Source organism: Raphanus sativus, chromosome 7 (genome assembly GCF_000801105.2).
Source record: "Raphanus sativus cultivar WK10039 chromosome 7, ASM80110v3, whole genome shotgun sequence".
In the NCBI taxonomy this organism is placed as follows: domain Eukaryota; kingdom Viridiplantae; phylum Streptophyta; class Magnoliopsida; order Brassicales; family Brassicaceae; genus Raphanus; species Raphanus sativus.
The window spans coordinates 2,040,357-2,066,455 of NC_079517.1; the positions used below are offsets into that span (position 1 = coordinate 2,040,357).

General features: G+C 35.6%; 7 protein-coding genes across 9 annotated transcripts; 3 read left to right on the plus strand and 4 right to left on the minus strand.

Moving 5' to 3' along the window:
- Positions 1 to 428: 428 nt before the first annotated feature.
- On the minus strand, positions 429 to 3,050 carry LOC108830042 (glycosyl hydrolase 5 family protein). The gene is made up of 5 exons (XM_018603651.2): positions 2,638 to 3,050; positions 2,282 to 2,529; positions 1,468 to 1,794; positions 1,072 to 1,268; positions 429 to 973 (listed from the first exon to the last, which is right to left on the minus strand). The coding sequence occupies exons 1-5, from the start codon at positions 3,043 to 3,045 to the stop codon at positions 570 to 572; spliced, it is 1,584 nt and encodes a 527-aa protein (XP_018459153.2). The 5' UTR covers positions 3,046 to 3,050; the 3' UTR covers positions 429 to 569.
- A 2,735-nt stretch (positions 3,051 to 5,785) lies between these two features.
- Positions 5,786 to 7,766, plus strand: LOC108814113 (DELLA protein RGL3). Its single transcript, XM_018586608.2, is given in 5 exon segments — positions 5,786 to 6,938; positions 6,940 to 7,037; positions 7,040 to 7,374; positions 7,376 to 7,471; positions 7,473 to 7,766. Coding segments are annotated over 5 exon segments (1,584 nt in total). The 5' UTR covers positions 5,786 to 6,027; the 3' UTR covers positions 7,617 to 7,766.
- Positions 7,767 to 9,672: 1,906 nt separating this feature from the next.
- On the minus strand, positions 9,673 to 10,088 carry LOC108816771 (probable calcium-binding protein CML29). Its single transcript, XM_018589337.2, has one exon. It carries the CDS (start codon positions 10,086 to 10,088, stop codon positions 9,837 to 9,839), a length of 252 nt encoding a protein of 83 aa, XP_018444839.1. The 3' UTR covers positions 9,673 to 9,836.
- Positions 10,089 to 11,616: 1,528 nt separating this feature from the next.
- On the plus strand, positions 11,617 to 12,737 carry LOC130497572 (probable eukaryotic translation initiation factor 5-2). 2 transcript variants are annotated; one of them, XM_056990482.1, is made up of 2 exons: positions 11,617 to 11,739; positions 11,990 to 12,737. In XM_056990482.1, exon 2 carries the CDS (start codon positions 12,107 to 12,109, stop codon positions 12,575 to 12,577), a length of 471 nt encoding a protein of 156 aa, XP_056846462.1. In that variant the 5' UTR covers positions 11,617 to 11,739; positions 11,990 to 12,106; the 3' UTR covers positions 12,578 to 12,737. The 2 variants fall into 2 exon arrangements, with proteins under 2 accessions (XP_056846462.1, XP_056846463.1); XM_056990483.1 differs by having other exon boundaries at positions 11,628 to 11,739; positions 12,151 to 12,737.
- Positions 12,738 to 12,990: 253 nt separating this feature from the next.
- LOC108830038 (uncharacterized) lies at positions 12,991 to 13,412 on the plus strand. The gene has a single exon (XM_018603648.2). It carries the CDS (start codon positions 13,100 to 13,102, stop codon positions 13,319 to 13,321), a length of 222 nt encoding a protein of 73 aa, XP_018459150.1. The 5' UTR covers positions 12,991 to 13,099; the 3' UTR covers positions 13,322 to 13,412.
- A 1,899-nt stretch (positions 13,413 to 15,311) lies between these two features.
- On the minus strand, positions 15,312 to 17,053 carry LOC108814612 (heavy metal-associated isoprenylated plant protein 21). Of its 2 annotated transcripts, none has more exons than XM_018587220.2 (3): positions 16,848 to 17,053; positions 16,300 to 16,375; positions 15,312 to 15,797 (listed from the first exon to the last, which is right to left on the minus strand). In XM_018587220.2, exons 1-3 carry the CDS (start codon positions 16,923 to 16,925, stop codon positions 15,502 to 15,504), a joined length of 450 nt encoding a protein of 149 aa, XP_018442722.1. In that variant the 5' UTR covers positions 16,926 to 17,053; the 3' UTR covers positions 15,312 to 15,501. The 2 variants fall into 2 exon arrangements, with proteins under 2 accessions (XP_018442722.1, XP_056846177.1); XM_056990197.1 differs by having other exon boundaries at positions 16,300 to 16,371; positions 16,848 to 16,996.
- A 1,259-nt stretch (positions 17,054 to 18,312) lies between these two features.
- LOC108814358 (uncharacterized) lies at positions 18,313 to 22,483 on the minus strand. The gene is made up of 13 exons (XM_018586913.2): positions 22,258 to 22,483; positions 21,977 to 22,029; positions 21,657 to 21,825; positions 21,507 to 21,570; positions 20,828 to 20,907; positions 20,600 to 20,747; positions 20,166 to 20,227; positions 19,899 to 19,961; positions 19,508 to 19,566; positions 19,112 to 19,193; positions 18,991 to 19,034; positions 18,687 to 18,902; positions 18,313 to 18,596 (listed from the first exon to the last, which is right to left on the minus strand). Exons 1-13 carry the CDS (start codon positions 22,402 to 22,404, stop codon positions 18,578 to 18,580), a joined length of 1,206 nt encoding a protein of 401 aa, XP_018442415.1. The 5' UTR covers positions 22,405 to 22,483; the 3' UTR covers positions 18,313 to 18,577.
- Positions 22,484 to 26,099: the final 3,616 nt, after the last annotated feature.

Consider the following 26,099-nt stretch of genomic DNA (forward strand, 5'->3'; position numbering starts at 1 on the left):
CAGAGCGGGGAGATAGCCGGTGTAGATTTCTCATCAGTGAATCATCTTCTTTGGCCAGTTTCCCTGTCACACCCCACATGTGCTCCTTCTGTCCACTGTTTAATTTGCTATGGACAAAACCTCACTCTCTTTTAAGTCAAGACCAGCTGTGTACTACCACTACCACTGGTGTTTATATTATCAAGCTTTCACTGGCACGAAGCTAAATGATTCTAAATACATGAGTTTTGATCATATGCATAGGCTAATGAAATATTTGCCTATGATTTCCAAAAAAATACGAAAAATTGTTAAATTTGTAAAAAAAAATATTATTCTTTTATTAAACTATCTATAGCCTCAAATTTTCATGACGAATCACAATAATATAACAATTGGTTAAACTTATTATCCTTCTAGGAAATAATATACTATTTCTCATTCCACCGAACTACAAACGTCAAGAATACAAAAGCTTTGGATTGTCTTCTCGAACCAGAAAAAACACACACACACACAGACAATCCAGTAATCCTAAGTTATTCTATGAACTTTTGTTTATTCTCATAACTAAAATCAATAAATACACCTCAGAAGATTTTAAACCATTGGCTTGCAGGTTCACAACTAATATCTCCAGTCAAACACTTGCATTGGTTAGCAACAACATTGTTATCCGAATCCACGTCTAAGCATACCAACAAACCATCCTTATTCTTGAACGACAAATGCATTTTTGTGGCCGATATTCGCTTAATCTTTGTGCACTTCTTGCCGAGTTTCACGCTTCTCCCAACTGATGTTTCGCCTTCTACACAAGATTTGTGACCTCCTTTGATTTCAAGCATGTCTCCATGAGAATAACTCCACGGTTCTCCCTTTGTGCATGGACCCAACGTGAGCTCTGACTCATAGCACGGTGATTTTCTTACTAGACATAGTCCGGTTAACGGATGAAATATTTTATTGTGATGATTGTGCTTTATACCGGGTCCTGTTACAGTTTAATTAGTTTCTCAAACTTGTATCATTATACATCCATGATGATAAGCTAGGTTAATTTACAAGCTGCAAAACAAGATTGGTCTATACCTTTATGTGGTGGTTGAATAACCGAGAGCCTCTGGAGATAAGTATGGTTATGAACATGGTGCCAATTTGCATCTAGCATACCGTAAGCTTCAACTATACCACGTTTGCCTTCACGGAAATAATAAACTCCCGTAAGCGCCCAAACTGCCCAATCGATATCTTTCTCGGCCGCCCATGCCAGCATACAACTCATGTACCTAATGTCACGTTGGATAAAATATTTCAAGACACCAATCTATACGTTTCATTTACAAAAAAAAAAACAAAATGTTAAAAAATGTATGAAATCATGGGTTTCTTTGGAAACTATATACACAAAGTGCACGTCAACGCAAAAATAACAATTGACCCTTTTGTTCCTTTTTCATAATGTGAAATCAATACTAAACCATATACCTATTTCCTTCAAAATCACCACCTCTTTGATCGGTTCCGAACTCGCTCAAGAACAAAGGAAAGCCTTGATCGAGAAGGAAACCTCCGGTACGATGCTCCTTAGCGAAGATTTGGCTGCAAAAATCGTTAACATTGTGTGATTTCCATTGACCTGTGCCATTGGTAAAAGCATACCAATGAAGCTCCAAAACAAGTTTTTTCTTAAAGCTAAGATTCACTGGACGATCTTTTAAGAAAGTTAGGTCAGCGTCGAAGTCAAGCCCGGAGAGTATGACCAGAACGTTAGGGTTTGATGCATGCACTGCTTCTGCTCCTTTTTGCATGTACCTACCATGTGAAAATATCATTTCCAATTCCCATATTACTAATTTAGACAATAATATCAGAAAATGTGTTAAAATCAACAAAATCATGTGAATTAATAAATTATTTATCTGCATTGATTCTTGTTGTTTAATCTATGATACCTAAGGTACATGCAAAAAGGAAAATATCATTTCCAATTGCCATATTAATAATTCTTTTCCCCAACTAATAATTTAAACATTATGTAAATTAATAAATTCTTTCTCTGCCATGATTCTTGCTGTTTAATCTATGAACCTTGGATTCCCATATCAACCGATCAATATAATATTTATACATATGGTTATTCTTTTATAGAGGCAGTTGTACTAAATAATTTTTGGGGATTTAATTATTTATAGCACAAGGGAATAAAATCAGTGATGATCTAATTAACGTGCATAATTTCCTTGGTCTTTAAGCTTCACATGGGCATTATGATAGAGAAAAAAAGGAATTTATCACGTACGTGTACCAATCTTTTGCAGTATGATTATAACCTCTAAGTTCATTCCGCAAGCTCATACCAACAACGTTATTCACGTTCATAAAAACTGTGGCCATCTTCTTAAGACCCAGCATCCATAGATCCGGATCGAATTTTGGGTCGCCAAAGAACGCGTCCGGGTCATCGTTGCTGCAACACCAACCCGGCACGGTCTTGTGGTTATCAAGTATCACCATCACATCGTTTCTCCCTAGACTATACACGACGGCCTAAGAAAAGTGTTGCGTTAGAAGTTATAACATACTGTATTAGTTAAAACAAGAATCAGGAAAACACTGTTTTGCATATGAATCACACGATTAATTATGTATACTTGCCTGGAATACATTGATAAGAGGAGTATTGATAATGGATGGATTGTGAGTGTAAATCCCTTGAAGCTCATGATCCAACCCATATCTCTCAAATGATTGTTTAACGGTAACATTAAAGGCTAGGGTGTCATTAATCATTAGCTCAAGTGGCCAAGTGAGCCTAACACAGTTGAAGCCCATTTCTTTTATCTTCTTCGATATTGAATCCATTGGCTGGCTGCTCAGCCCCTCGGCCACCACTGGCTTAAGGTGTGAAGGCCAATTCGCGCATGCTAGCTTCACGCGGTGGCCTCTCTTGTTGACTATCCATCGTGACTTTGTGTAGAGTGGATAATCTGTTGCTAGGGTTAGGGATATTGATGACAATAGCAAGGACAAAAGGAAAGTTAAGTGAAAGATTATGTTTGCCATGTTAATCTATTAGTGAATTTGTTTGAGCAAGACCATCTAGTATATATGTGTATATATATATAGAATGAAATCGAAGGTTTTGTCATAATATTAGGGGATTTGTTGAGTTATTTTTAAAGAGAAATGACTAATATATATCAGGGTTTTAGTTTGATGATCAAAGTTCTTTTGAGATTATTACGGAACATTGTGGATAAATATCTTCTTACCACACATTTTGGATAATTATTTATGTTAAACATTCGGATTATATATCTATTCTAAGAAAAGAGGATAAAACAGTGGATCATAGCCTGGAACTTCGGCAAAGTAACTTGTGAACCTTCATCAAATGTAATAACTATGATTTTTTTTTATTTTTTATGAAATTGATTCAAAGTTGAGGAATCTAAATGTTATAAACTTATAACCAATTGAATTATATGCGGTATGCATTTCATTATACAGGCGATTGATATTTCAACAATTATATAAAGAAGTCTTTTTCGTTTCAAGCACTCATGTGATTTGCATGTTGATGATGTATGTCATGGTATAGTCATATATAAACTGCAGTTTTGAATAAAAAAAACGAAAGTAACGTAATGTTGTGGACGTCTAGTATGCTACGTCTGCCGCCACATGTCGTCCGTGAGGTTGGTCACGTTGTCTCACAAACTCAAATACTCTGAGCTGTACTTCCTTTGGAATCTGTAATCTAATCTGAATTTATTGAAAATACTAAAAATGCTGTTAAATAAAATAATAAAATTACACACTTATGTCATGTTTTTTTTTGTCAACTGTCATGTTTATTATCATGATGTAGTAAGACTTCCATTAGTATATCACACCTATTTAAACAATATAATTGGAAACTAGCTAGGCAAACTAATTTGGAAATTTACTAATTTGCTCAATTTCTTCAGCTGTGACTAATCAGCATATTTTAATTTCGAGTACTGTTTATTGAGATGATTAAATAAATATCTCGTTGTGCACTAATTTAAATATTTTTGGAAACTTTAAATTCAACATCTAGTGGAAAGTAAAAAATAGTTTAATAGACTGTGACAGTCCATTGAACCATTAAACAAAAAGATAATCATAAGAATAGAGCATCGAGCGACGAATTTTTTGTAACTTGGATCAAAAATTCAAAAAAGCATAAAGAGATGATAATAATAGCATCTATCTTATTAAAGGTGAAGTACAAATTCGGTGCGTTTGGATACTTGGATAAGATTAATAAAAAAATTTGGTGTGTTGGTTATAGCTATAAAAAATGGAGTGTTTGGAAACTTGAATAGTAGTATATATTAATTGTGTTTCCATATTTCACTTAATTTAACAATTTAATTAATTATATTACCTTAATAATAAATTACATCATTAATTATATTACCATAATAATAATAGTGCATATTTTTATTTATTAGTTAATCAATATTAACTTTGTGCTAATTATAAAATCAAAAATGCTAAATAATTAGGTTTTACATATGATTAAACATTTGGTTTATTTTATTTTACTAAAATATTTTTATTTTAGTTACAATCGGTGGAAAATTACGTACCCAAAAACATAGTTCAAAAATATGTTTTGTGAATAAAATAATAACTTAAATCAAAAATACTTAAAATGTCCTACATTTATTGTCACTTAATTTTCCACTCCATATAATTATTTTACTTGATAAAAAAACTCTTTCTATTTCACTTAATTTAGCAAAACACATAAAACAGTTTTTTATTAATTTATATAATCATTTAGACATGAACATTATCTGTCTATTTAGGTACATGTTGTTCTTTTCGGGTATCCTTTTTTTTTGGTAAACAAGTCCCGCTTGAATATTATAAAACTTATGTGTGGATTTTGAGTTGGATCATTCTAGATCTGGATGAATTCGGTTCTGATGTATAGAAACCTAAAAATATCTAAATAACCAATGTATCTAAAACGGGTTCGGATATTTGTAACAAAAATAACCATATAACCTGATTCGGTCCAGATCTTTTGAGTATCGTTAGTTACCAGATCTTTTGAATATCGATGTATAAAAATATATTTCACGGGCCAATTTAACAAAATATTAATTGGTTCAGTTGAAATAAATATATTTTAAAAATTATATGAACTGAAAAAATCACTATAAGAGTACTTACATTTGGATTCAAATCATTTTTTTAATAACAAACTACACAAATATGTTGATTTGTATACAAATTTAAATTACAATGTAAATATTTAATTGAACACAATTAATACAGAAATATGTCACATTGTTTAAACAAAATATCAAAGTAAACAGTTGCGTTCTAAAATCATTTATTTAAATAACAAGCCAAATAAATATGTTGATTGGAGAAGGAATAAAATAAAACCAGATAAATACATAGTTTACCAGAGACACTCTATATGTCAAATTTATTATAAGGAAATTTTTACTAAGATAAATACATTCAATAATTACAACAAATAATATATTTCATAAAAGTAAAAAATAATATCCGCGCTTCGATATGTTGATTGGAGAGGGAATAAAACAAAGTGAGAGAAACACATAGTTTACCAGAGACACTATGTGTGTCAAATTTATTATAAAGAAAATTTTACTAAAATAAATATGTTCAATAATTACAAACAAATAATATATTTCAAAAAAGTAAAAAATAATATCCGCGCTTTCGAAGCGCGGGTCAAAATCTAGTAAATTATTATGAAAAAAAATATCTTGGAATTATGAAAGAAGAAGAAGAGCAACACATGGCTTAAGTATAATGTGGCCTGTCTCTGTTCCTTATCTCTTTACTTGCACACTCTCCAGGTCCCTCACTGCCCTCATTGGACCTCTCTCTCTTCCTCTCTCGTGTTTAAATTCTTCTCCTCTGTTTCTCCTTTGTTTCCACACTTTTGTTTACTAATTCTAACACCAATAATTTCATTCCATACCAATAACCACAAACCAACCGACCAAAGGAAAAAAACCATTCTTGATTATGAAGAGAAGCCATCAAGAAACTTCTCTAGAAGAAGCTCATTCAATGGGCAAGAAGCTAGAAGACGACAACATGGACGAGTTTCTGTCTGCTATAGGGTACAAAGTTCGATCTTCCGACATGGCGGACGTTGCACAGAAGCTTGAGCAGCTCGAAGTGGTTCTGTCCAGCGATGACGTTCTTGTCTCTAACGCATTAAACGACACCGTTCATTACAATCCCTCTGATCTCTCCAGCTGGGCCGAGACCATGCTCTCCGAGCTTAACTACTACCTGCCTTCTCCGGATCTCAACCCGACCCTGATGTACAACCCGAGATCAGAGGACGACGAGTGCTGCAGCACCACCACCACCACCAACAACAACAAGAGGATCCGACGACTCGGTCCCTGGTGCGACTCGCTGAGCAGCGAGTCAACTCGTCCCGCGGTGATGCTCGGCGTCAACTACTCGCAGGAGACCGGAGTCAGGCTCGTCCAGGCCCTGGTGGCATGCGCCGAGGCGGTCCAGCAGGAGAATCCGATCCTCGCCGACGCGCTCGTGAAACGCGTGGCATCGCTCGCGGCTTCTCAGGCGGGAGCGATGGGGAAAGTCGCCGCCTACTTCGCCGAAGCGCTCGCTCGTAGGATCTACCGGATCCACCCTCCCTCCCCCGCCGCCGCCTCCGTCGCCGACGATCCTTCCTTCGAGGAGATTCTCCAGATGCACTTCTACGAGTCTTGCCCTTACCTGAAGTTCGCGCATTTCACGGCGAACCAGGCGATTCTAGAAGCAGCCGCGACGGCGCGTGGCGTGCACGTGATCGATTTTGGGCTCGGCCAGGGGATGCAGTGGCCGGCGTTGATGCAGGCTCTAGCTCTCCGTCCCGGCGGTTCTCCGTCGTTCCGTCTCACCGGCGTCGGAGGTGATGGTGTTTCAGCAGCTAGGTTGGAAGCTAGCTCAGCTGGCTCAAGCCATCGGCGTCGAATTCGAGTTCAAAGGTCTAACCGTAGAGAGTTTAACCGATCTCGAACCGGAATGTTCGAGACCCGACCGGAATCAGAGACTGTAGTGGTTAATTCGGTATTCGAGCTCCATCCGCTTTTAGCTCGACCCGGTTCGATCGAAAAGCTGTTGGAGACGGTTAAGGCGGTTAGACCGAGCATCGTAACGGTGGTGGAGCAAGAAGCGAACCACAACGGCGCCGTTTTCTTGGAGCGGTTCAACGAGGCGCTCCACTACTACTCGAGCCTGTTCGACTCGCTCGAGGACGGGGTCATGATACCGAGTCGAGACCGTCTCATGTCGGAGGCTTACTTAGGGAGACAGATCCTGAACGTCGTTGCTGCGGAAGGAACCGATCGGATCGGAGAGGCACGAGACGATGGATCAGTGGAGGAAACGGATGGGATCCGCCGGGTTTGACCCGGTTAGTCTCGGATCGGACGCGTTTAAGCAAGCGAGTTTTGTTGCTGGCGCTGTCCGGCGGCGGAGATGGGTATAGAGTGGAGGAGAACGAGGGGAGTCTAATGCTTGCGTGGCAGACGAAACCGCTTATCGCTGCATCGGCGTGGAAAGTCAGTGACGTGGCGGCGGAGTGGCGGCGGTAGAGGATTACGACATAAGTTGTCAGAACTTAAAAACATATAATAAAAAAATTTGCAAAATCGTGACCTTTATGTTCTTGTTTTACTGTGGCTTACCCCATAATTTCGTTTTATGACTATTTCGCCTATAATTTTTCTCCCGCATTTTCCGTACTTTTTTTACCTTTGGGCCCCCAATTGTCGTGGAGATTCGAGAACGAGGAAAATGTGTGCATGTAAGCACGAGCTAGTGTTTGTTCTTCAATAATAAAATGAAGAATTGATGTTATTTAATCGCACCCCTCAAAGATGTGCTAACGCATGCAAGGACTTTGGAGCGACTCGGTTATTTAATAGAGGCTGATGTTAGGGGGAGATGAAGAAGCTAACCTCTCGAGTCTTGAGTTTACTGAAAAGCCGGAGTCCGGCCTCTACTTTTCGTTTTTGATGTCTGAATTGTCAGCTTTTGATCAAATGGGTGAGCCGTTTTTGCTTAGAATGTGTAATAATATATCTTCAATTATTGGAGCAATCAAATTTTTTAATAGACGGTAGCTTAGTACCTCTAAAAATACATGTATTATGTACATATCCATAAAAAGATATACTAATTCATGCCGATGTTTTTAAATCATGTTTACTTGTCAGAGGTATCACAAGCTTAGATTCACCCCGAGAACCACTCGTTTAAAACAGTCACTAGATCATGACCCGCGCGTATGCGCGGATTTATCTTTTGATTCATATATTTTGTATACATGTTATATATTATTTATATTTATAATATAAAAAGATTAGAATGATCCGAAACCAAAAAAAATCGACCCGGACAAAAAAAATCAAATACCTACTTAAATCCAAATGTTGAGAATTCGAAGAACTCATACTTGAAATGAACAGATTTATACCCGACCGAGTGAGCTAAATTTCAAACATAATATCTTTTGTTATATTTTTAATTCATTTTTTTGGTTTGGTGAGATTTATTATTTATTCGGAAGATTTTTGGCTAACTTAACAGTATATATTTGTATGTTTCTTTTTTTCTGAACAGGAAACAAAAAATTTGGGTCTTGATTAAATTTATCTATATAGCAAATTACTGCTATAAATATTTTTTTATAAAAACTAATTTGTAACAGTAATATCATTTTGTTATAAATTAGTATATCATGGTTTATAGGTTCAAAGTATAGAGTTAGTTGTCTTTATAGTATTGCTAATATTGATCGATGCAAGTTAATGAATACATATAATATATTGCATTATTAGTAATCTGTCGTATAGTATTATATGTTAGTAGATGTATTATTAATTATCTATCTTATAGTATAATATGCTAGTGGATGTATCTAGCTTATAGTAAAATATATGCAATATAAGGAAATATGCGTAGTGGGTATAATAATAAGGTAAGAAGTGAAATACTATGGTAATAGTTGATATTTAATTATTTATAAAAAGGCATGTCTAACAATAAGTAAATTAATATAACATTAATTACATAAGGTTCAACTTTAAAATTCACCTAGAAGAAGTTGTAATGTTTCTGTTTTAATAAGATAGATTACTCATCCCAAATCGTATATCTATCATTTTGTATATAGAACCCCTTAAATTCTAAACATGTACGTCGAGATCATCGATCGTGTAGTATGTAATATCTAACAAGAAGGTAGATAGAATATTATATTTTTAAATTTTTCTGTTTGAACCATCAAGATCAAATATATTATTTACTTAGAATGGACTATAGGAAGCATGGATCGTGACTTAGACATGCTAGGTTTTTTGCGAGCTAGAGACGCGCACGTTCTCGCAAGTGTCTCAAAGTCTTCACAATGCTCACTTGCACCATTTTAGCGAGCATTTTCTTCGCTTTACCGAACTAATCATCTCTATCTTTGGAGAGATTATGCTCAACACTATGCTTTCTGATGTGTTATGCTGAAACTGAGATCTTAGATTAGCTTGAAGGACTTCGACTTTGAGTGATTAAATGAACAGATATTAGAACAAAAACGTTTTAGCGAAACATACCCATAAAATTAACAAAAAAAAGAAATATCATACACCTCTCATCGCAATGATCACATTGGACTCTTAGGATATAAAATAAATTTCATTACAAAAAGAAGTAATAGCAACAAACAAAAAGGAAAATTTAATAATGCTAAGAACCAAATCTCTGATATTGAAAAGGTACAAGACAAACTCAAACAAAAGATAATGACAAGTTCTATCTTAGAAAATTTTGGCGACATCCTTCATAAGTCCACGATTAGGACCAGCAAAATCGGTGAATTCTTGATACGCTATCTTTCCATCACCATCAGTATCAATTTCAGTCATCATACGTTTCACATCATCGTGAGTCACTGAGCCAAGTTTCTTAAGAGCTTCTTCCAGTTCGGCTGCTGAGATTTTACCATCACCATTAGCATCAAATTTCTTGAATATACGCTCGTGCTCGGCTTTCTCCGTCGCATCAGCCATAATACGTGTGTCTTGATGATGTTCAAAGTTTCTTCGTTTGACTTTCTTTTGGTCGAGGAATTAAAGTTATTAAATTATATAAGCATTCGAGTGACAAAAAAAGTTTGAGGATGTGCTCTTAATTAGGAATTTTGGAGGAATAACACTAAACAACAGTTGAACGCTAATAGTCCGAACTAAAACTAGTTTTACCTGAAATAGGATGTGACCTGGTCTTTCACGAAATTATATTCAAGTAGCTAGCTAGGGGATTTACAGTACTCGGATTAACTAAAGTTTATACGAATTAATTGTAGCTGATCAGTTTATATGTTTTGCCTATTCTGATTTCCCTTTTGCTATCTATATATGATACCAAAAACTGATAATTAAATATAAGTTCTATTAACATTATATGCAAAAAGCTTTACACGTTAGATAGTGTGTTTATTTTATGCGAAGAAACATTAGCTCCGAGTGGCCTCCTATGGAGCTGTCTGTGGAGCAGTGGAGGGCATGCTCGTCCCTCATTGCTAAAAAATGCTCGTCCCTCATTGCTAAAAAAGAAGATGAAACGTAGAGGGGATGGGTTCTGCATGGAGGAGACGGTTGGTTAGGTACCCGTGCGTGGAAAGAGTGGGGTGGCTCTAGAGACCGTGTAAGTGCACTGTTAAAACATTTCAGACCGACTCCAGTGCTGGTATTGTTCTAAAGAACTCCAATCAAAGTTGTACCACAGCTCACCTAAAGAAAGTTATGATTCTCAAATATCTATATGTGGATATATCATATATGCTTTGTTTCTAGGTAGTTTTATTTTTCTTATATTAGGCCTCCTTGAGGTTTTGCTTGAGTTTGGTTGTTATTTTCTCTTTTCTGCTCTTAATAAGTTGTATCAACATTGAAAAAACAAAAAAATGGTATAAATCTTAACATTTTACCAAAAAAAAAAAAGTTATTAACAAGACCATATGAAGATCACTCTGCATAAACTTGAAAGGGTTAAAAATACCTCAAATCAATCATATTCGTCTCACGTGGACCTAGTCGATATTATATATCATATATAAGTCACGGGAAAAATAAAAAGTGTAACGTAAGAGAGGTTTATAACTCGGTTCCAACAACTTTAAGCCACATTTCTAGTTACCTTTGTGCTCTTCATGACACATGTCTACTATCTCGACGCCTCTTTTAAAACTTCAAAATAGAGAAGATAAGACCATCTGCAACGGGACATCGTCGAGAGTCCTTAGCGGCATAACCTAGGAAATCAGATTATAATAATATTATTTAAGCTAAATAACTTAAGGATCAATCCGTTATTAAGGATTTTTCCTAGCTGATCCTTATCTACGTGGCATCGTGAGTTGGTTGCGTGGAGTGACTTTTGAGCGACTCATTCATGCGGAGAGGTTCGATTATTAGAAAAGACGACAGACGCACTCTGTAATGGCTTCATTCATTCCTTTCGCTATCCTCTTCTTGTGCATCTCTCTGCTTGACAAGACTGTATATCGTATCAGATCTCAGATGCCGTCGTTGATTCGCCGGATCGTCCCTTGAAATTGGCGGTTTTGCTTTGCCGTGAAACCGACGGAGAGGGTGAAACGATCTGTGAAGTCTCGGTATAGTGGTGATTCATCTTCGCCCGCATACTCTCCACAAAATGGTAATAAACCCAATTTGAAAGCTTGTTCCTTTTTTTGTTTGAATTCTGAAAAAAATGGAAGCTTAAAAGTCCAGAACTTTTGATAGCATAGAGCTTTTATACTTGTGGTTTTTGTATGTTTCATTTGTTTGGATTAAGGGGAAGGATCTTCGCCACAGTTTTATGTGGGTCACTCGATTTACAAAGGGAAAGCTGATCTCTTATATAAGCAGACAAACTCACGCCTCTCTCTCTTGATCTTGTGATGCAGTTTTTCTCTAGATATACATTCATCACCCTTTTGCTATTTATCTGGTTGCTTGGAAAACACTATATCCTACATCCAGAATTAAGAACGCATCTTCAAACTCTCTGACCACTTCCAAAGATGGAGAACATTGGTGCTTCCAACACTAACGATGCCTTTTACAGGTACACGATGCCTATGATGGTTACCAAGACTGAAGGCAAAGGGAACGGCATCAAGACCAACATTGTCAACAATGTCGACATTGCAAAGGCCTTGGAGAGACCTGCTTCTTACACTACCAAGTACTTTGGTTATCAGCTTTGTGCTCAGTCCAAGTTTGATGAGAAGACCGGGACTTCGCTTGTGAATGGATCTCATAGCACGTCTACTCTTGCTTCTCTTCTGGAGGCTTTTATTAAGAGGTATGTTCAGTGTTATGGGTGTGGGAACCCTGAGACTGAGATTATTATTACAAAGAGTCAGATGGTTAATTTGAAGTGTGCTGCTTGTGGGCATATCTCTGTGTGTGACGTGAGGGATAAACTGACTACGTTCATTCTGAAAACCCACCGGGGGAGAAGGATAAGAAGACATTTGGCTTCTCGTTAACCAATCTTGTATAGATCATTTATAACCAAAGTAAAGTTGATCATGTATGCCAATCGAAACTAAAACTTATAAGACATTTGGTGTGATCATTTTCATGTTTTTTGGTTAGTTGATGTAAACTATGAGATGATATAATGATAAGGATTTTAATGTAGAGTACACCATTGCACACACCTTTTGATACTAGATCCTTAACTATTCAAAAAGTAAAAAAAATTAATATTCTAATCCTAAGGATTTTTAAGGCAGTCTCACTATTGGACATGCTCTAATAAAATAATCATCAGCCGACATAAAATTATAATATCTAGTAGTATAATTCAAAATAATAACAAACCGACCCTACGTGGAAAGAAAAGAAGGAAGAAATAAAAACATTATTATATAATAAAATTCATATCATTCGTCTCTATAAAGATCCGCCTCTAGTTTTACTCATTTCAACAAATCACAATCACTTACCACTCTTTTCTTTGAATTTGATTTCTTCAAAAAGAAAAACAACCAACCAACAAGTTGTCTATGGCGTTTCCGTCGTGTGTTCAGTGCGGGACGAGACAAAACCCGTGTAGGTGCAAAGTGGTGGGACCGACGTTAGGATTCGTAGCTTTTCTGGTGACTGGAATCATCGAATGGCCAGTTGGTGCGGTGGTCTATATATTTAAACACGGAAAGGGTCGCCGTATAATGGGTCATCCAGCCACCGTTGTTTATCCTAAAGTCTCAAGATCTATTCCCATTTGACTTCGTCTTCCTTTCGTTATTGTGCTATTGTCTTTGGTTAACAAATGTTTTTCCTCCTTTTCTTCGTAATATATAAAAGTTTCGAATCCAAGTCTGGATTAGTTTCTGACATATATAATAATAACTAAATAAAGATTTACTTTATGTGAAAAATTACCGGAGTCGTTCGACTCGTTTGATTTACTTGATTGTAGGGATTATTACTCAGGTTTAGTCAGGATTCAAGTTATCGTAGGTTATTGTATGATCCAGAACTAAACTGAAAGTAATGACACAATCAATTTAACGAATTCTGGTTGATACGTTTCATAAGAGTTATTCATAGGAGAACTCATGTTTTTAAATTTCACTAGATCAAAGAAACTAGCTACATACTAGTTTGTTTACAAAGAACCAAAAATTCCAAAACTAAAAAATACATCAAAATCCTTAGATAAAATAGATTCAAACCTAACCTATTTATCTTGTATTGTTGTTTCTTTCTTCTTGCTTACTTCCGCTTACCGATGATTGATCTGATTTTCGTTACCGTAAATCCGCTGTCTTTCTTTATGCTTACTTAACCTAAACATCAGACTAACATTACGTTAGGTACAAGGTCAAACTGGAGTTGAGCCTGCATCTATCTTGTCTTGGCCCATAGGAGTATTGCTGTTGCTGGCCCAAATGGAGAGGCTGAAGTCCAAAACAGCTCACATTGATGTTTACTGTTTTTCACTTTCTTTTGTATTTGTATACACGTACGTGAAATATATTGGACACAAAATAAAATATTTGATATGATCAGGACAAGTGTCGCTACGTCACCAATCCCTACTACTTTAATCAAGTCCAGGTCATCGTATAACGAAAATGGATGGATTAATACAAAAATATACAATTTTTTAATAAAACAGACTGAGATAGCGCGGGAGAATCAGTTACTGTTGTAAGAATATTTCAGTCCATTCAAAAAGGCTATTGACGAGAGAAGATGTTCTTGCAGAGAAGAGTCTCTCCTCCTCTGTTCTCTATGATCCTTCTTAGCCAAAAGGTTGGTTCTACGAGTGGATCAGTTTAATTCCATAGAACAAGGAAAACTCAGAAGCGGTAAAAGCTCCTTGCTTTTGTTCAAAAGATACTAATAGAAGATAATGTAATCCCACTCATCATATTGACAGTTCCATTAATTTTATTGCTGCTTTGTTGATTCATATTGGATTATTATAGAGTTAAAAGAATGGTTAGACAACAACAACAACAACTATATCAAACAGCTTCAACAAGAATGACTTTTAAGAGTCTTGTGACTGTTTCATCCTGATTGCCAATTCCTGTAATAATAGGTACCGTGATTAAGCAGCTTGCCTTTGGAGTGATTCTGGACCTTTTTAGTATTCCTTCTTCTGAAGAGAAAGAAGCTTTGAAGGAAAAGCTAAAGATGCTTTGGTCCATATTGGACATTTTTTGTGGGGGAGAAGAATACAGCTTTGTGAGCTTTTGATCTTCAAAAGTTTTCTCTTTTCGTTTGGTGTTAAAAAGTTGGAACTCGTAATGTTGACACTCTTACATTTTGAAGCTTTATTCTGAACAAAATATTAAAGCAATTTGCTTAACAAATCACAAGATGCTGATTTTTGAGTCTCTTCTTAATATTCTTCTTTGTTTATTTATTCAATTATATTATTGTCAAAGTTACAATTCATGTCCAGTAGAAATTAGACAAGTTCAACAGCATTTTGCTGCTTATTTGGTCCATTATGCTCTACCAATATTCACCTCTTAATATTCTACTTAGCTTGTAGACTTGTAGTTATTGTTTTGAGTTCAAGGAACACACTCAACAAAAAAAAAAAATTTCTTGTGAGCAAAGCACAAAGATATTTTGCAGAAGGGAAAAGTATTATTAAGCTTTAGGTTTAGAGCTAGGTCTTACATACATAATAGATAAATCATAATACTACGGCCAAATTTGGCTTTATGTTTATGTTTGCGTTACCATGTTCTTGCGTTCTAAACACACAAAAGTGAACATAGATTATCTTAGGTCCAAATGTGAAAATATTGTCTGTATAATTTATTACATAGTTTCCACGTGACCTTTTTGTATTATGAGACTAGTGGCAAAAGTAAAATTGTATTATACGTACTCAGAAGAAATATAGAGATTATATTTATATATATTCTGTTTCTTACATATTTCACATGATGGAACAAGCGGCGTGGACGTTGTCGTCGCTGAAGAGGGAAACGTAGTTTTCACCAGCTGAGTTTGCGGCTGGAAACGCTTGTGTGGGGTTACGGATGTGGCCTGTGGGAGCGCGTTTGTCGTACATGCCAGGCGCGAAAGGGTAATAGACCATATGCTGAGGTATGTAAGGCCAAAACTCTGCCTTCTTCCCTGTGCTCTTCACTCTCTTCAACACCTTGTTTGGATCCACGTGCCCGTTCACCGTTATCCGGCTCTGTTTCCGGTTCACCTCCACCGATTTCACGCCTGTACCGGTCGGTTCCAAACATGAGAAAAAAAAGTAATCAGTTATCTAAATCGGTCGATCTGTGTTTTGAACAAAAAACTAAGCTGAAATAAAACCTTTTCAACCCTTTAAAAGTTAAATTTAGGGATATATTCCCATATCAATTTATTTTACTAGAGTTTGATTGGGGAATCTTGCTTTAAAGTTTTTAAAGTAATTAGAATTGTTATATTTACAAATAACTTACAAAATTAGTAAAAACTTAAACAAAATGATTTCAGAAGACTTTTATATAAATAAAGATATATTCCAAACTTTTTGAACCATAATTAATCAGTTCAGACCAAAAATCTAAGCAAATGATTAGTAATTATAGTTATATATTTGGGCAAGTCATGAAAATGTAATTTTAAGATAGAATAAGAATCTTAAAAAGAGAAATTAAAGCAGCTACAATAAAGAAAAAAGAGAGATTGGCGAAAGTTTTGATTCAAAGACACTGAGAGTGGTGAGAAGAAGAACCTTTCATGCGACGAACCACGTTTCTAACTCTTCTTTCACAGCCGTCACAGTCCATTTTGACCTTGATTTCCACTGTCTATACAAAAAAAATTCATTCATTATCATTATTCATTTAAATGTTTGTAATAATATAAATACTATTTAACATGTAGTCATAAATATCAAACTAAATTTAGAAACTTGTTCATCTCATGTAGTTCAGTAGTAATCTGGCAATTGAAGCATCTCTTTTTTTCTTTGAAAGAGGCAATTGAAGAATAAGTTAGTTTTTTGTTTAATATTATCTATGACTGTTAATTCATCATGTATATCGCCTATGTATAATGATGTACCGATATAATATACAGTGAAAAAGTTGATGCAGTTTTGAAGAAACATGTTTAAGAAAAAGACACGGATAAAAATACATGTTCACGTTCTAAGACATTTGAATTTACTGCGTACGAAACATATTATCATTTTGAAGTTAACAAAATCAAAGAGAAGATGAAAGATAAAAGTTAAAAAAAAGAAGATAGAGTAGTATAGATATTATGAGGAGAACAAACCTGCAATGGCTTACGCTTGGTTTTAGCATTAGAGTATGTATATGAACAAAAGCTAGATATATAATCTAATGCACCCATTCTTCAAGCTTCACCAAATAAATTATGTATTTACTATAGATCAAATGGGTTTGTATATATTTCTATATGTAAATGTTTATATATGTATATGTGTATGAGTGCGTGTGTGTGGGTATATATAAGGAGAGAAGAAAGAACCTTTCTTAATAGAGAAGAGAAGAGAGTTACGTGACATGCATTCAAGATTCCATGTATATATATAGGCTTCTTGATTTTTTTTAGTGGTCCATTTTATAACTATTTTCCACGAGAATGTTGTAGAAGAAAAGGTATATTAAGGAACAGAAGTGAAAAAAAAAAAAGAAACAATAATAGATCAATGATAAAAAGGAAAAAGTCCGTCTTATTTTAACAATTATCTTGTTCGTGCATGCATTTTCATGGATTGTGTATCATTTTTCTTCTATGAGAGATGAAATAGTTCTGCAACGTAATCTTTAATCAGAACTCGAATTTTATTAAACTAAGACAGGAGTAATCTGTATATATTATTGTAGAGAGGAATGATGTGCTAAAAGTTCTTTTATTGGCGTTATTAAACAAGGTTCCTTTTTCTATTGGCATTTGCTTTCGTTTCGATTCAAAGATTATGGCTCTGTCATCCATTTCTATCTAATTTAAAATAAAGTCTTAATAATTGCCTAATATGATTCGTTTATCAGAAACCATTAAACTATATATATATAACACTATTATAAGATGCTTTAATCAAAACTAAAACGACCGATGATCGTTACTTATTGTTTGAATAAAATCATTCAACAATGCTAGAACTTTAGATGCTTTCTGCTAACAGTGTGATGTTGAGTTACCAATGATATTTGACCTTCCCTTTTTCTACAAATGAATAATATATGTAGCCATGTAGGCTCAGGCCATATTTCCTATACGTAAATAAATAAAACCAATAATCAGTTATATAGAGAGATACGTAAATAAATATACCAATCTGAGAGAAGAAGATGAGAAAAATGAAATGATTTCAAAACACTAATAGTTTTTTCCCCGATAGAACTTATAGGCAGTATATATGTATGACTCCTTAGTATTTTTAACTTGATCTATCTTAAATATGTCAATTCTTTAGAACTTTAAAGTAACCCCATTGGAGTTGCTTTTACAAAAACAAGTTCTACGCAGAAAACCGAGAGAAGTACATAGTACGCTGACTTGATGTTGATCTAACCCTTGCTATTTATTCTGTATAGTTCTACGAGTTATATATCAAACTATTCATACTAAAACATTTACAATCAAGCTTAAATTCTAAGCCACTTGTGTTGGACAGTTCATGATTCTAAGCAACTCTGTGTCTAACAATTTTTCCTGCTTATTTTTAACAATGATTAAATTATATTACCTATATATGTGTGGTAACCAGCACAAGTGGAATAAACAACTTTGCCCAACATATATAAGTAAAAGTATCCATGTAATCACCACAATCTTTTCTACTCGAAAGTCTCCGAAGTCAACAACGTTTTAAAAGCTTGAAGAAATCCGAACGAAACTCCTTCTTACAAACTTAGCAACTTACAATCTCAAATTATCTTTTTAACACATACGAAAATAAGTGTTTGCAACTCCAGATTGATCCTAAACGCATCATTTGAAAACCTCTCAAACTTGTTGCACCCTTCTCTGATAGTGTCTTAGTAGCGGTCATGACGTCTGTAACATGATTTAAACAAAACAAGTTTAAATACAACCAAGCGGATTGCAGAAAATAATATGCGTGTGTTTTTTTTTAATCAAAGCTACCTGCGGCGATCAGAATCCCTCGTTCTTTCCCTAGACCGGGACCTCGAGCTGCGTCGGCTTCTTGAGTCATAGCCACGTGACTGATTATAGTTTCTGTCATGCTCACGGTGCCTGTCGCGATCTCTACTCCTACGGTCAATATCTCTTCCACGGTCACGGCTATCTCCTCTGTCTCTGTCTTTACTTGATTCTCGCTCTCTGCTCCTCTCTTTTGATCTGAGATTAGTAAGATTTTCAGCAAAAAATGTTGAGGATTTAAGGAAGCAAACCGCGAATGTGTTTGAAAAGCTAAAGAAAGTTTAACCTCCTCTCTTCGACCCGTTCCTTGTGAACTTTGTTCTTTTCCTCCTGAAAAGGACAAAGAGGATATAACTAAACAGTCTACATTGAGAAACCAACAGTGGAGAAATTGTATTGTATATTACCTGAAGCTCTGCTAGTTTATCTCGGATCAGCATGTAACCCAGATGAAGCTTCCCTCCGAAATGATCAGCTAACCGACGATCACTAAAGGCAGTACAAAAGATTTTTTGACATTGCCAAATGCAAATCACAGATTGATGACCAAAGATATATAGTTTAAAAGCTCTATTATTATTATTCTCTAACAGGCAACAATAAATCAAGAAAGAACGCACATTCATTAGCTGCAAAAGTAATCCTCGTAAAACTGGGCCCAAATAGCCTGCTGGTGAAAAGGAGGTACAACAGTCGGTGTCAAATAATGAGCCACTTGTAACCCACAAGATCTATTTCTAGCTTTTTCTTTAAATGCCCAAGGAACCATAAACAATAAACTTTTTTGTGTAACCAAACTTAACCTGTCATAAACGCTCAAGAATGCTCCGCATATGTCACATAGACGCAGCTTCTGGTCCGTCTGAGATAACAAAAGTAACAGAGAATGAGGCTACGAACTAAAAAACCGACTAAAGAACCGAGACTACACAGATCGGGGACGAGAACATGGTATACTTCTGTTCAGAAGCAATTTCTAATAACTGTTTGACAATTTGGAAGACTTCATGCAAGCAAGCTTTCCCAAAAAAGTAAAAATCTATCCCTTAAACAGTCTAAACCAGTCATCCGGCTAAAATACTTTATGAAATGAAGACCTACTAAATGAATCTTGAGGGCCTGTCCAAGGAATGAATTAAAGCTAATTTACCATGCCGAAGAAAAGGAGATAAAAATTGGAATTTTCAAACTTACAATGCGCACATCAGCAGCAGTGTATTTGGTTGAATCCACCACAGGTTCTTGTCTAGGAGTAAGCTGAAAATTTGCAAGAAAAAAAAATATGCAGTTGAAATGGGGGAAACAGAAAGCACGCCGAAATATTCAAGCAATTTACCAAACACAAGACAAAAGAGAGATCCATGTCTCACTAGAATTCATAAAAGGCTCCACACCCTATGAGGTGTGACGTAACACGAAGATAAGCGTCGAACAGAAAACTAATTACGGAAAAATACAAACCTTCTTAAGAGCCTCAGCCTCCTCCAGTGCTTTCTGCGCCTCATCAACCATTCCTTGTTCGCCTGAAATAACATATAGATATTATATCTGTACATTGGCTGTTTCTAACATTTGAAAAGTTCAGACGTTTTTTTATTTAGGTATACAACCACATACTGGCTTCCAAAATTGCATGTAACAAATGTTTCCCAAGCTCAGTTTTGTACATTCATATATCATAGCAATTAGTTAACGGGCCAAGTAAATTTTTCGATCAGTAACAGAAACTCACAACGTTGGCAAAGAAGGTTAGAATGTAAAAATCCTAAGAAGAAGCTAAAAGAAAAAGCGGAGATGCGGCAGTATTGAACCACTGCAGTGATCACTTAAAGAACTATAGATCCAAAATCACAACATATTGCGAAGGAGATGCAAGTTAGAGGTTAGCCCCTTACCGAACTCTTCAGCTTTCTTTAATTTCTCATTGATCATCTCTTGCGTACGAGGATCGGGCGGAGGCAATGCTGCAGCTGGCTGCTGACCAGGGATGGGCTGTGGCAAGGCTGCCCTATCTTTGTTAAAGGCCTCCAACAGCAGCACAGCCTGTAGGGAAAGAAGACAAAGAACTTGACTGTTAATACATGACCAGACGCGACAAAATAGCAAAGCACGTAATCACAGACCTGTAAGTCAGCTCTCTTAGTCCTCATCTCTTCAACTAACTCAAGAGCCCTAATCTTCATATCCGTTTTTCCTTCAAGATCTGCGATATGACATAATCATTTCTACAGATTAAAGCAGCATCCAAGATTTTATACAACCAAAACCATAGCAGCTGAAGCTAGGCATCTAAGACACTAGTGCAAATTATAAAAGAAATTGATACTCAAATTTAGAACAATTTTAAAAAGTGAAGAAGCAACACCACAGGCTCAGCTTTATTACCAGAAGATGAAAACCTAAACATATCATACTACTTGAGTATCTTAAGTGGCAGATTTAGTTCTTAAAATGAGTAAATACGCATCATGTGGCCTGATAAAAACCAATCAACTACATTTTTCATGGAATCAAGTATATATCCGATACATTTCCAAGCTGATAGACTACTCTAGTTATAGTAGAGAAGTCTACAGAAACACCAATGCAACTATAATGCCTACAAAGGGCAAACACAAGGTTCAATTTGCATGAGCTACAATGAAGTTCTAGTCATAAGAAACCTAAGCAGTACCTGACCAAGCATTTATAACTATGTGAAATTACAAGAGCATCACACCACCGAACATCGATTTGCAAAAAAAAAGAGAAGCCAAAAATTTGCTAAAACTTAAGCAGCGCGAAAAGAAATAATTATATTACCATGAAGGTCTGCTTCCTTCATCTTCTCTTTGATTTGTTTTGATAGTTCGAGAATCTCGGGTGACTGCAGTAAAAGAATGAAATGAGGGAAAGACCGAGTTAAAAAAAAAATGCAAAAAGATCTCAACGAACTGAAACTTAGACCATCACCTGAGTAACTTCAGTGACTGAAATAGCAATGGCAGCTTTTGCATCCTCTTCCTGAAGACGCTTAAGGGCTCTACCAATCTTCCTATCACACTCAACAATAAGCCTGTCTATCGCGTCTTCCAATTCCCTATCGTAGTTATCAACACCTTTCGCCTTTGCTTCTTTATATCTAAAGGAAGAGTTAAAGCCAAAAACCAAAACAAAAAAAGTTCCACTGAAGAAATCCTCTGCATCTTAAGCCAAAAGGCTACAGACTTGCGCATATGAAGAAGAAGAAGAATAAAACTCAAGTCTCTTTAGAAATAAAAAAAAAAGGATACTCTTTCCTTAGCTGCAAAGAGTGCACCTTTGGGCAAGGCCCCATATCCATTTTCTGATCAATAACAAAACAAAAATTAACAATCAGTGAGCTAACACAGGCTTAGATGTAAAACAAAACTTGCAAATATTGAACCTTTGAAGTATTCAATATCCATAAAAGAGCTAAACGATGACTTAAGCAGTACTAAATCAGATACCTCTAGAGCTAAAGCAGCTAACAGAAGAAGCAGAAACTCAAAAGCCATGTGAATGGAAGATCTAATATAATAATAGAACTAACCGTCAATTGGAAGAGCTCGTGAGGGCAGAGACCAGAGAGGTAGAGACGGCAAACATCGCGGTCGTAGTATTTGCGATTCACCTCCGTCACGTCGCCGTTTCGGTTCGCTCCCATCAGCACATCCAGCTGCTTTCTCATCGCGTCCATCTCCGATTTCGCTCTTTACGATCGATCCTCTCCTCTCTTCTCTGCGGACACACACAGATTTGGGTAATACTAAGATTTTTTATTTTTTGTGAAATTAGGGTTCAGTCTATCTCAATTATAGTCCCTTAATTTAAAAATAATTACAGATTTTTCCCCAACTGAAATTTGGACTTAAATTAATTATTTCAGAAGTATCGGGGTTTGTTTCGAAACAAATAAGTGGATTGTTCCGTAGACTCGAGCTACTCGAATGGACCTGGATCCGCGATTGGATCCGAATTTGCCTCACCGTGTTTTTGGGCTCTTGAGTTATATACGTATGGTGCCTACTTAGGTGGGCTTTTAGATATTTAATATGGGCTCTCAACTTGAGTTGTGAGCTTTATTTAGTTGTCTCGAGTCAGGATCCCTCTGAGAATCAATTTGTGTTGCATTATCCACAAGTATGCCAAATTGAGAAGTGAATCTCTACTGTTATTTTTTCATCATAAAGGGGTAAAAACACTCCAATCATGGGACCTTGTGTATGTGCACGCCAGTTTTAACCATTCGGTTGATTACAAAATTCTGAACGAATGATTTTTCTTTTCTTTTCCAAGAAATAATAAATTAGAAATTGAAAAGAAAAAAAGGTTAAAATGAGATGTCAGACATGCAAAGAATAGGTCTGATGTGGAAGGGAAATACAAGGAACTCGCCCGCTTTAACCGGGGGAACCAAAATAAAGAAGCTTTTTCTTGTTATTATATGAAAAGTTGAAATTTTATGGTATTTATGAATAAAAATACTATATGACAATGACATTGGCTGGTGCAAATATTGCAATGTGACAATGTTATGGGTTTTCGTACGCTCAGGCAGACTCTTGCAGACCCTCATCATTTCCACATTCGTCTTTACATTCCCAAAAAGAAAAACATGGTATATAGTATATATATCTTTAGTAAGAAGAAACATGATAGCTTCAGAAGAGTTCACACTAATTGGACGAATGTTTTTGACATCTGATTTGATTGTTCATAAATGGAATCAATAAATTGAATGGTTTCGCAATTCCAATTCATGTTTTTTATTCGATCTCAAGAAACCATGATTTTGATTAATTGATTTTGCAAATTTACAATTATTTAAGCTCTTCCACATATAAAAACGTTTATGTTATCAATATAATCCAACAGATGACAAAAAAAAAACTCTTCCACATTTAGCATATTTGCTTGTGTCATTGTGTACCCTTTCACGGTACTACTAATCATAGTCTATATGTAATAATTAAGAAATTAAGATTATGTGAACCAGATTTTTTAGTCTCATAAATTTACTGTTAAAACATTTTCTTTGTAGTCTAATTTAAACATTATAGCATTGTCGTTTAGGATATAAGTATGGAAAGCACTATAAACTCGGAATATATAGGAATCCTAAAACCTAATATTTGAAAGAATTAATTAAGGAGACCTCTTGATTAACTAAACATAGTGGCTTATACGACTAGACTTTATCATATATACAGGTTACTAATGTGTTGTGTGTGTATACATGTATGTATATCTCTGTGTAAATAGTAAAAATGTGCATGCAGATGCACGAGTAAAAGGTATTGGGTGGAAGAATGGTAGAGCGGAACACTTGCACTTAATAATATACTGACAAATATCTCAAACTCATCCATCTAACTTTTAATAATGTTTTCCTCTTCTGCATCTTCTTTTGCTTTTGTTTCTTACCACTTTTAAGTCTATCTCATTTTTTACTTACTTCAAGATTTTCTTTGGTCACACGCTCTTGTCAGTTGTATATATCTTCATCTACAGGTGTCTCCTTTAATTTCAGATGGAATCTACAGGTTTTTCTCAGTTCAATAAATTACCTAACGAATTATTTGAGGAATGGGTACCCCTTTGTATCGTTTGGTTTTGTCAAGTAGTAATCGTTTTGCAAAAAACTTTAACACCATCCGGTATTTCGTTTTTATTTCTGAATTTCTGATTAGCATTACTAATACATGCAGTGAATCTTATCCAAAAACACACATGCAGTGAGGTTTGTAGTGAATGATAGATATGCTTTAGAACTATATAACTTTCTTATTTCTGTCAATTTTAATATTTTCCGTACAAAGTAAGTAAATAACGCTTCTTTGATAGCGATCAGAAAATTTTAACCGTACATCGGAAGTGTAAGAAGTTTTTAATTTGTAGATCCACTAACTGGTTTTAGTGTTTAAATAATTGGTGCCAAAGGTTTCGGGGTTATAACATATATAAGAAAAATTGAGAAAATAATATAGTATGGGTTTGTAGGTACGAGGCAATTCTCAAACGTGTGTTGGAGGTGTGTTAGAAATTGCAGGCATAATAAATGGAGGAAGAAAATTAAATTATAAAATAGAGAAAGAGAATCCATTTAACCGGGCTTCGTAGCCTGGTGGTAATGGAACCTCGGCTGAGGTGCCCGCCACCCAGCTTCGAAACCCGGCCACAGCGATTTAACATCCTTACTGCTGGGGCGCTGGACCCCTTCGGGGGATATTTGGGAAAGTGGCTGCCCAGACACCAGAGATATCAAAAAAAAAAGTCCAAAAAAAAAGTTGTATAAACATTTGAAAGATTATCAATCCATGCACATGCTCACTATCGTTTAATTGATCCATGTGTATACCCTATTTTCTCCTCCCTAATTACTCTAGTTCCCCTAGATCATTTATAACTCGATATTAACCGGATAAGCTCAACTACTTTACTTTCATCGCTTAGGATGCACATCTCTAGCATCCCCTACTAGTCGTCCACATCTTATGTGATTGGATTAATGCTCGGTATTAAGTAATTTATTTACTTTTTGTTTTTTGCGTTTACTGTGTTTATAGTTGGAGGAGGGAGGGAATCAGATTTTTTTTCTTGTACCACAGCCACTAGACATTATTTGTTTTTGTTAAATATTATTTAAGTTTATCGCTACTATTTTCAAAAGCTAGGACAAAATAACAACAATAAAATAGTATGACATATTGCAATTTTGTAAAAGTTATTAGTATGGCTGAGAAATGTCATCGTATCTGATAAAGAGCACATACGAAGCGGATTACATACTATTAGTCATGTAGTTCAAGTACCAGCAGCACAAAAACCATGAATCTTTGAAGTCACGTTTGGAAGAAAACGCCAAACGCAATCGCTCACTCGGTCATAGGTTCACACATACACATGTCTCTCACAGACACAGCATTATTGGTCATAATTCGACAGCGAGCGAGTTTGATTTTACTATTGGTCCTCGAGTTACACTTTTTTTGTCCCTACAGTTTACACTTGACATCGCTTCAAGAGAGATTTGAAAGGGTTTTTAGCTGATTAATTCAAATGCTATTAAACCAAATTGAAATCACGAGATTAGGCAGCGAATTACATTACCATCCCCCACCATTCAAACCGACCAATACATCTCCACATTTTTCAAGTAAATAACTTTTTTTTTGTTCCTTCTGAATTTAATTAAAATTCTTTTATATGAATGCGCATTATATGTCGCCTCGGAAGAAATGAAACATCATATCTTTGACTTTTCTTCTTCTTCTTGTTCATCTCCCTTCATTAAGACCAAAACCTTTCTCTCCTCCTCTTCATGCATGAACCCTAACTAATAAGTTCTTCTTCTCTTACCTTTCACAACTCGTTGGATCATTCTAAAACTCG

Excerpts from the sequence above, each read along its gene's own strand:
- LOC108830042 (XM_018603651.2), bottom strand. The coding sequence starts at position 3,045 with ATGGCAAACATAATCTTTCACTTAACTTTCCTTTTGTCCTTGCTATTG. Across the intron at positions 1,795-2,281 it reads ACTGCAAAAGATTGGTACAC|GTACATGCAAAAAGGAGCAG; the intron begins GTACGTGATAAA and ends TTCACATGGTAG. Across the intron at positions 1,269-1,467 it reads GGTGATTTTGAAGGAAATAG|GTACATGAGTTGTATGCTGG; the intron begins GTATATGGTTTA and ends ACGTGACATTAG.
- LOC108816771 (XM_018589337.2), bottom strand. The coding sequence starts at position 10,088 with ATGGCTGATGCGACGGAGAAAGCCGAGCACGAGCGTATATTCAAGAAA.
- LOC130497572 (XM_056990482.1), top strand. The coding sequence starts at position 12,107 with ATGGAGAACATTGGTGCTTCCAACACTAACGATGCCTTTTACAGGTAC.
- LOC108830038 (XM_018603648.2), top strand. The coding sequence starts at position 13,100 with ATGGCGTTTCCGTCGTGTGTTCAGTGCGGGACGAGACAAAACCCGTGT.
- LOC108814612 (XM_018587220.2), bottom strand. The coding sequence starts at position 16,925 with ATGGGTGCATTAGATTATATATCTAGCTTTTGTTCATATACATACTCT. Across the intron at positions 16,376-16,847 it reads CCAAGCGTAAGCCATTGCAG|ACAGTGGAAATCAAGGTCAA; the intron begins GTTTGTTCTCCT and ends TTTTTTGTATAG. Across the intron at positions 15,798-16,299 it reads CGTGGTTCGTCGCATGAAAG|GCGTGAAATCGGTGGAGGTG; the intron begins GTTCTTCTTCTC and ends CGACCGGTACAG.
- LOC108814358 (XM_018586913.2), bottom strand. The coding sequence starts at position 22,404 with ATGGACGCGATGAGAAAGCAGCTGGATGTGCTGATGGGAGCGAACCGA. Across the intron at positions 21,826-21,976 it reads TCTTTGCAGCTAAGGAAAGA|ATATAAAGAAGCAAAGGCGA; the intron begins GTATCCTTTTTT and ends CTCTTCCTTTAG. Across the intron at positions 18,903-18,990 it reads GAACGGGTCGAAGAGAGGAG|ATCAAAAGAGAGGAGCAGAG; the intron begins GTTAAACTTTCT and ends TACTAATCTCAG.